General features: G+C 42.5%; 1 protein-coding gene across 1 annotated transcript in view; it reads left to right on the forward strand.

The window, feature by feature from the left end:
- Positions 1–2,674: 2,674 nt before the first annotated feature.
- LOC113406587 (cullin-2-like) overlaps positions 2,675–8,595 on the forward strand; it is a 7,552-nt gene continuing 1,631 nt past the window's right edge. Inside the window, exon 1 of the mRNA XM_026652065.2 lies at positions 2,675–3,145. Within this exon, the coding sequence (XP_026507850.1) occupies positions 3,032–3,145 (114 nt within the window). The 5' untranslated portion in view covers positions 2,675–3,031. The remainder of the gene's footprint in view (positions 3,146–8,595) is intronic.

An 8,595-nucleotide genomic window follows, 5' to 3' on the forward strand; every position in this document is an offset into this window, starting at 1 on the left:
AAGACCAATAGTTCATGGGGGGAGGGATAGCTCAGTGGTTTAAGCATTGGCCTGCTAAACCCAGGGTTGTGAGTTCAATCCTTGAGGGGGCCATTTAGGGAACTGGGGTAAAAATCTGTCTGGGGATTGGTCCTGCTTTGAGCAGGGGGTTAGACTAGACGACCTCCTGAGGTCCCTTCCAACCCTGATATTCTATGATTCATCTAGCCCAGTATCTGTCTCCTGAAAGGTAGATGTTGAATTAGAAGAATCCCATCAAAGCCTGAATTGATTGTTTCCCTTTCTGTTTAAAGTATACTCAGCTAATGCAGTAGCAACTTTTTGAGGTAGAAGTTTCCACCCAAGGCCTCTCTGTGTTTCGTATTTGGGCTTCACTTGCCAGCTTTCAGAGTTTCTATGAAAAATCTTTTATAGAACCATTCTTTAGTAAGACTGCTCGATTCTTCATTTTTTTGTCATCTCAAGGTGGTGGTTGTTGTTAAAACTTAGCCAGCTGCAGGCACATCTGTATAAAAATGGAAATAGGATTACATGTAATTCTTTGTTTCCTTTACTGAGCATAACATCCTCAAACCATAGCTTATTCCTTTTCCCTCTACCAGGATCTTTACCTTTATTCATCTCTAGCTCTCTTGCCTTTTGCATGAAGTGAGGCCCCATGGCCTCACTTTCAAGATCCATTTCAGCTGTCGTGCTCCTTTATATGTGCTCTTTTTCTCCTCCTTTATCCTTCCATGTTAAGCCTTTCTGAAGCTACCCTTGCACTATTATCCCATTCTTAGATTTTCACTTTCTTCCATGGCACCTCTTGTGCTTTGAAATTCCCTCATCTCAGACACCAAGCAACTTTCCTTTCATCTTTCAAGAACATCTTCCTCCTGAAAACACACCTCTTTTATGGAGCCTTTTTGCACTGATCTCTTCAGACATCTTCACCACTTCATGATAAACTGTCTTATCTGCCTGAACTAATTAAGGTCCTCCAGGCAAGAGCATCTCTCTTTGTTATATAAAACACTGATCACATGAATCATAATTTATAGATGCTAATCTGACTGAAACAGTAAGCATTTCTGCCTGTGTATGTGGGGGAATAATAGGCCGTTAGTACAGATTGGGACAGTCTTAAACAATTTCTCATTAGAGAATGCTAATTCAAAAGGATTTACATTTAAGAAAGGGATTTGTAGAATTTTAAGAGAGCTTTATAGTTTAAAAAGTGAGCAAAAACTGCAAATATGCAGAGCTATAATTATGTTTTTATATCATGCTTTATGTAGATCAGGCTGCAATACCTGTACAATCTGTTCCTGAAGCTAAAATATCTAGCTCCAGAGGGATCTGTTGGTGGCAGTTATGGGCTACAGAGATTCTAACACTGCTCTCGTTCTGTGCTGTTCATGTATCAGGGAAAGGGGGTTTGGACAGGACACTCTGATACTGATCCTTAGCTGTGGTTTTGGCTGCTTAGGGTTGTTAGCAGTGTGACGGTGTCCCCGAGGTGCAACCTGGACTGTGGGACTGCTGAGCCCTTTGTTCCAGCAACCTGGGCTCCCTCTCACTCCATGATGCTGTCAAGCCACAAACCTCTGGCAAGTACTGCATTTACACAGACATCCACAGGCAGGGACACACCCAGCTGAGTTACATGAATATTTTCCCAGCCACTCATGAACCAACAATAGAGAGGCTTCAGCCAATTCCCCCCAGCTCCCCTGTTTTGCACCCCAGAACTGCATGTCTTGCACTGGTCAGAAGCCTGAACAGTGCAAGTTTATTATCCGGTTCGCCTCTTCTGCAAGGGAAAATGGATGTGCACCAACCTTTGTAACCTCAGCAGATTTCCCAAGCAGTTAAACTGAAACACACTGTTTTAGGTAAAATATAAAACAGGTTTATTAACTACAGAAAGAAAGATTTTTTTTTTAAGTGATTATAAGTAGCAGGCATATAGATCAGAGTGGGTTAAAATCGCAGTCTAAGCTCTACAAACTAAACAGGATTTGAATCAAGCAGTGTCTCATCCTGACAGATGGTACAAGCAGGTTATAGATCCTCAATACACGGGCTGGGACCACCCTCCCCGAGTTCAAAGTCTTTGTCCTCCAGATGTGTTTCCAGGTGTTGAGTTGTGGAGGGAGTTGAGGCCAAGTTATGATGTCACTTCCCTTCTTCTATAGTTTCTTCCAGCTTGCTGGAAAGATCTTTTGCTATGACGTGTGGGTAACAGGCAATTCCCACTGGTCAAGCAGTCTCTGTTGTATACATGCTCCCTCTGAGATGTCTACATATGTGTATAGTTTCTGGGATCCTTTCCTTCATAGATGTTGATGAGCCATTAACGGCTGTCCGGCTACTGCATTGTTGTATCTGAAAGATTGGTTGTGGGTGTTCCTAACCTCACAACATATTTCAGTAACACACACATAGCAAAACTTCATAACTTCACATACAATGATAGCACATACAATCCAACAGGATATTAATGTTCAGCAGATCAAGACTTTTAAAATGATACCTCACAAGGCATGCTTTTTACAAAACATATCATAATTATATGGCAGTGGTGAATATGGGGATTCCAGGATGTTGCTTTGAGGTACAGAGTATTACAAGCAGTCATTAGCAACAGAGAGTCCTGTGGCACCTTTAAGACTAAGTGAATACCCACTTCGTCAGACGCATGGGTCATGGTAAATTACAGCAATCTTGAGGCTGCCCTAACTGCACAGAGAGACTGGTGTTGCACATTAACTTCACTGGGATCAAGCCAATGCAAAAAGTAAGCTTTATGCTACTTTAGAACTCACCACTTCCCCCCCCATTCCTACCCCAACTTGCATTTTGTGTGCTGTACTCATAGACAAGAATCCTGCCCAGAAGCTCTAAAATTGAGATTTAACTAGCTTTCATTGTTAAAATTTGACTTTTTTTTTTCCTTTAACAAAGTCAGAAGCATTGTAGATGTTTTCTGAATGTTTATTGATCCTAGTGTGTTTGCAGCATCACCATTTTCCCCATATTTCAGGAGATGGAGCAGACCAGAAGTGCTGTAGATGAAGACAGGAAAATGTACCTTCAAGCTGCTATAGTCCGTATCATGAAAGCACGTAAAGTGCTGCGACATAATGCTCTTATTCAGGAGGTAAGAGGAAATGCTGTCCATTATCATGATCTAAATGAAAAGCTGTATGATGACTGATGGCTGTGTTTAATCACAAAACTGATGCAGTGTATACTTCAGAACTAATATTTTAATGACTGGCAAGAATTTTTCTAAATTGCTTTAGTTCAGAATGTAGGAGTTTTACTTAAGTGGGAATGTTTAGTTGTGTTCATCTGGTCCTGCAGTTATCCCTGTCACAGGCATTAATAAATGTATAATTTTCACAGTGATACCCAACAAGCCCAGAACTCTTATGATAAGGCTGGATTTCATTTTGCTTTATAGCTCAGATTTTAAAAGTATGTTGAAATTTTAGACTACATCTCAATTTTAAGGGAAGACAGAGTATCTAAATTCTCTAGACTGCATTGATTCTCCCCCTTTTTCTTCATCCCCACCCCCAAGACCACCCCAGAATGGACATCTATCCAAAGCTGTATGGCCAGAATTTTCAAAAGTCACTAGTGATCTGGTATATTCAGCTTGAGATCTGAACACCCACCTTCTGAAAATCAGTTCCCTAATGTATCTTAGTTTGAACTCTTCAAAATTGAGAAACCCTCAGTCTTAGACACTCTTAAAAACCCTGGCCTAGGTGATCTTCCATCACTTAAAGTCACATAATTATACTATATGATAAGCTACCTACATCCTATAACAAAATCAAATCATAACCAAATAATATAGTAAGTAAATCAATAACCCATTCCATCTCGGTATCTACCTTATTCCCTCTGCACTCCTACCGTGCCTAAAAGACAGGTGAGTCTTGCAGCATGCCTAGATGGTGGTAGATTTAGGCTATTTTGCGTCAAGAGAAGGAATGAATTACCAAGTCAAGGAGGTTTTACAGGAAAAAAACTAGTTGGCAGCTCCTTCCCATACATAACTGAAGAGCGCTCCTGCTCAGATGCCTCTGCAGATCTCCACTCTGGCAGTACAGAACAAGGAAGGAAGCAGTCTATCAAGACCAGTCCTGGAACATTTAGAGCTTTATAGGCAAAATCAACACTTCAGTTTCCACCCAGAAATTGAATGGCAACCAGTGAAAATCACACAGCAGTGTTGTCACTTATCTTGTTGACACTCCACTCATCAAGTAGTCAGCCATAGCTTCCAAATAAACTTAGAGTAAACTTTTCAAAAATGCCTTACTGACTTAGGACCATAAGCCCCAATTTCTAAAGGGATTTAGGCACTTAGGAGCTAAAGTCACTTTTGAAACTGGGCCTTAGGATACGAAGTCACTTGGGTGCTTCTGAAACTTTTTTCCAAGATGCAGAGCAAATTATGCATAGTGTTATAGAAGTCTAAAAATTAACACTAAGTTGGTACAGCCTTCTCTCTAGACTAATTTGTTTAGGCAAAGAACAAGTCACACCCATATGATACATATTCTAAAACTTTAGCTTCTTAACTGTCCAAGCTGAAATGCTTCTTTCCCAGTTCTTGCAACGTTTTTATTTCATGTCAATGTCAGTACATTCAGATTTCTTAATATTACCTTCAGTCCCTTTAAATTTTTCTAGTAAAAAATGTCACTTCTTTGTCTGAGACACTTGTACCTCTTCCTGTAGGTACTAATGGCAGTTCATATGTGGCCACACACCTTCCACCAGGCACCAGATTTTCTGGCTGGCAGCTCAAACAGAACAGTGGCTCAGTACTCCCACTTTAGCTATCCCAGTGCTTTTAAAGCTTTTTTCCAGTAGAAGCAAGCACAGACTTCCCCAACATTCCCACCCCCCATTAGGGAATCAAAATTTCTAGAGCTCTGAGCCCTGAATGTGATCACCCATTAAGCTCCTTCCTGTTTCTCCCGACTTTCCCGCCATTGTGCAGCAAGTTAAATAAAGCAGGTAAAAGGCCAAGAGGAGCTCCATCTATGAGGAGACCCTCTTAGGACCCTCAGAAGGGGAACATTCTACCCGTTTTTCTCAGTATATACACTCTCCCTGTCCCACAGGAAGGGACTTATAGTCCAAACCTGTAGGGGACTCTGCATCCCACCCTACACCAGCCAAGACTTCTCCAGAGACATCTCAGCACAGGGTGGTTAGGCCTCTCTTTCACCTGAGACTCACCATGCCAAAACATCCTCACCAATTAAGGATTTTTCAGACCATCATGCCTCTCAAGAGGCTGAACAATCAGATCAGTGAAGAAAACAAAACTTAGCCTGGAGACTCAAGCTTCCACCATCACTGCAGTCTTTCCGGTATACTTTCTAATGATTATGGACCTGGCAGATGCTTCCTTGCATAGTCCAGTCTAGACTTGTTGTCTGAAATTTCTTTTGCCTACAGAAATCATCGCTATCAATACAAAACCTTACCTTTTAATCTGTGTACCCCAAGGTGCTTATGAAGGTATTGTTAGTAGCCAGTTTGAGTAGTTCAGGGCTTCATTTTGTACTAGTGTTTTTAGAGCATAATCCAGGATACCTTGCGGAAAGATTAGGAGGACCCTCTCCATGCTTTTGGCATACAGATATGTGATGATTTAATACCTAGCACTCTTCATCAGTAGATCTTGAAGTGCTTTGCAAAGGAGGTAACCATCGTTACCCCATTTTACTGATCAAAGGAATTTTTAATTCCCTTCTTAAAGGATTATTTGTGTAAGAGCTGAGATAGATACAGAACATCAAATGACCCAGAGGTCCCTGAACCAAAAAGTACTCCACTATGATGTCCAGAGACTTCTCAATACAGGGAGCGTACAGTAAGATCCAGACACTGATCTCCACACAACTGTCATCCATCTATCTTCATCCGCAATTCCTGAGTGTTCTGATTTCATGCTTAGAGGTTACTCCACGTACAAGACTGCATGTTGTTTCAGGGATTCCTGTTGTGAGCCTGGAATCATTCCCAAAAAATACATGAAGAAGAGTAAAAACACAATCAGTAGTGATCCGGTCCCTCAGTTGGAGAAAACATGAAGCCCTTATGGTGGTAAAATCCTCCCTCAGATTCCTGATCTTGAATGCCAGTCTTGAAGAATGAGGGCCCTCCACAATACACAAGATCAGAAAAAGTCTTCAGAGCATCAGCTTCCCAAAGATGAGTGGCCAGCTGGGCCTCTAGGATTTCTAGGGTCACCAGAGGAAGGAGCATGCCTCTGTGGGATACAATGACAACCATATCATAAATAAATCAGCAGTGGAGCATACCAGAAGTTCAAGTCAAAAGGCTTGTCTACACTACCCGCTGGATCGGTGGGCAGCAATCAATCCAGCGGGGGTTGATTATCGCGTCTATGATAGACGCGATAAATCGACCACAGAATGCTCTCCCGTCGACTCTGGTATTCCACCAGAATGAGGAGTGCAAGTAGAGTTGACGGGAGAGCGTCAGCTGTCAACTGACCGAACTGAAGACACCGCGGTAAGTAGATCTAAGTACGTTGACTTCAGCTACGCTATTCACGTATCTTAAATCGACCCCGCATGGTAGTGTAGACAAGCTGAAGTGATACAGAGCTTCGTCTAGGCAAAAGAGGCATTCCACCCAAAAAGGGACAGTGAATACAAGCAAACTGACTTGGCTATCGGTGAACAGAGGTCCCTGAATCAAACTCCACCTGATGTCCATTGAGCTAGGACGGGGTGGGCAAACTACAGGCCGCATCTGGCCCTTGAGCTCCTGGCTTCGTGCAGCTCCCAGAGGCAGTGGCATGTCCCCCCTCCAGCCCCTACGCGTAGGGGCAGCCAGGGGGATCCACCCGCTGCATCCACCCCAAGCACCAGCTCTGCAGCTCCCATTGGCCGGGAACTGCGCCAATGGCAGCTGCAGGGGTGGCGCCTGCGGACAGGGCAGTGTGCAGAGTTGCCTGGACAGCACCCTAACCCCTGCCTCAGCCCAGAGCCCCCTCCTGCACCCCAAACTCCTCATCCCGGGCCCCACCCCAGAGCCCACACCTCTAGCCGGAGCCCGCATCCCAACCTCCAGGCCGGAGCCCCCTCCTGCACCATGAACTCCTCATTTCTGGCCCCACCCCGGAACCTGCATCCCCAGAGCATTCATGGCCTGCCATACAATGTCCATACCCAGATGTGGCCCTCAGGCCAAAAAGTTTGCCCACCTCAAGCTAGGATGTCCCCTGCTGTATCCAGTTGCAATGTGAAATCGTTTTCACCAGGGAAGCAAATGAGAGATTGCTGGCAAAAGATACTGTTGCTCTCAGATAGTCAGGTCTGCTTGTATTTGCTTTTTTTTCCCCTTCTTCCATTGCTAGGAAGATGGTTGCTTTCTCCTTTCTAATGGTTTTCATCATCTCAAATTGCCTACTGGGGTAAATTTTCAGAAGCACCTAAATGACTTTGAAGTATATATTCCATTTTCAGAAGTGACTTAAGCACTGAGACTCTCACTGAACTTCAGTGGTAGTCATACAGCTTGACTACTGAGCAGCAAAAAAAAAAGTATACTCCTCTGAGGTAATAGACTCATCTAGCCTCTCACAGACCGTCTGCTCTCTCGGGCTGCGCAAGATTATGGACGATACTCTTACAAGTGTTGAGAAAGACCCAAGATGATTTCGTCAGCTATGTCCATGATGATGTCTTCCACAATCATTGTATATCTAGTTATCATGGGTGAATAGGTTTTTTTAATTTATCTACCAGTGTTTCAACACATCTGATGTGTGAATGGAAAGGGCATGGCCAAGCTCCAGAATCTTATGAACAAGTCTGAACTGCCTCGAGAAGTTATAAGAAGAGAGCCACAGCCCAAATGTCTCACTGTGGGGAAAGTTAGTCCCAGAAAGAGATTAGGTTTCTGCAGGCCAAATTAGGCATTTCAATGCATCTGTCCAATTCCTTCAAAGTCTGGGGCTGAAGCAGCACAGGTATAATCAATTAGAACTCAGCAGACAATTTTGGTTATGATGCATAAGGAGTTACAGAATCTAGCTTGTCCTCTCTTAGCTTTGCAGGAATGAAAGAAGTGAAGTACAGTTATGGGAAATGTGTTATCCAATGATTACTGAGGATAATTAAGACTGTCAGGCCACGACGTCTATTACAGAAAGTGCCTTTTAGTTTTTTTCATTCAAAATACGGGCTCTATCAACCCCAGCCAAACTGCTACTAAAAGGCTCCATTTTTTCTAATTTGTCTTTATTTGTCCTGAATAGTGGAGTATGGGAGAGTGAGCTGAGGTTCTTTTTAATGGTTTTAAAACATGTAATTTATGAATGGATAACATGTTTTGTCCAAACATGCTACCAAGTGTTTCATAAAATGCTTATCATTTGGTGTATTTTTGTATTTTTCCGTCTTCATATATATGTCTTTAAACTGTTAGCAATGGCTATTCAAAAGGAAAATTAACTTGTTTGCTATTATCCTTCCTTTTTAAAAAAAACTAAAATTACTTTTTTTTTTTTTTTTTTTTTTTTTTTTTTATTTAGCCTTAGTTTTT

The sequence above is a fragment of the Terrapene carolina genome, unplaced genomic scaffold (assembly GCF_002925995.2).
Source record: "Terrapene carolina triunguis isolate 2854851 unplaced genomic scaffold, T_m_triunguis-2.0 Scaffold111, whole genome shotgun sequence".
In the NCBI taxonomy this organism is placed as follows: Eukaryota; Metazoa; Chordata; order Testudines; family Emydidae; genus Terrapene; species Terrapene triunguis.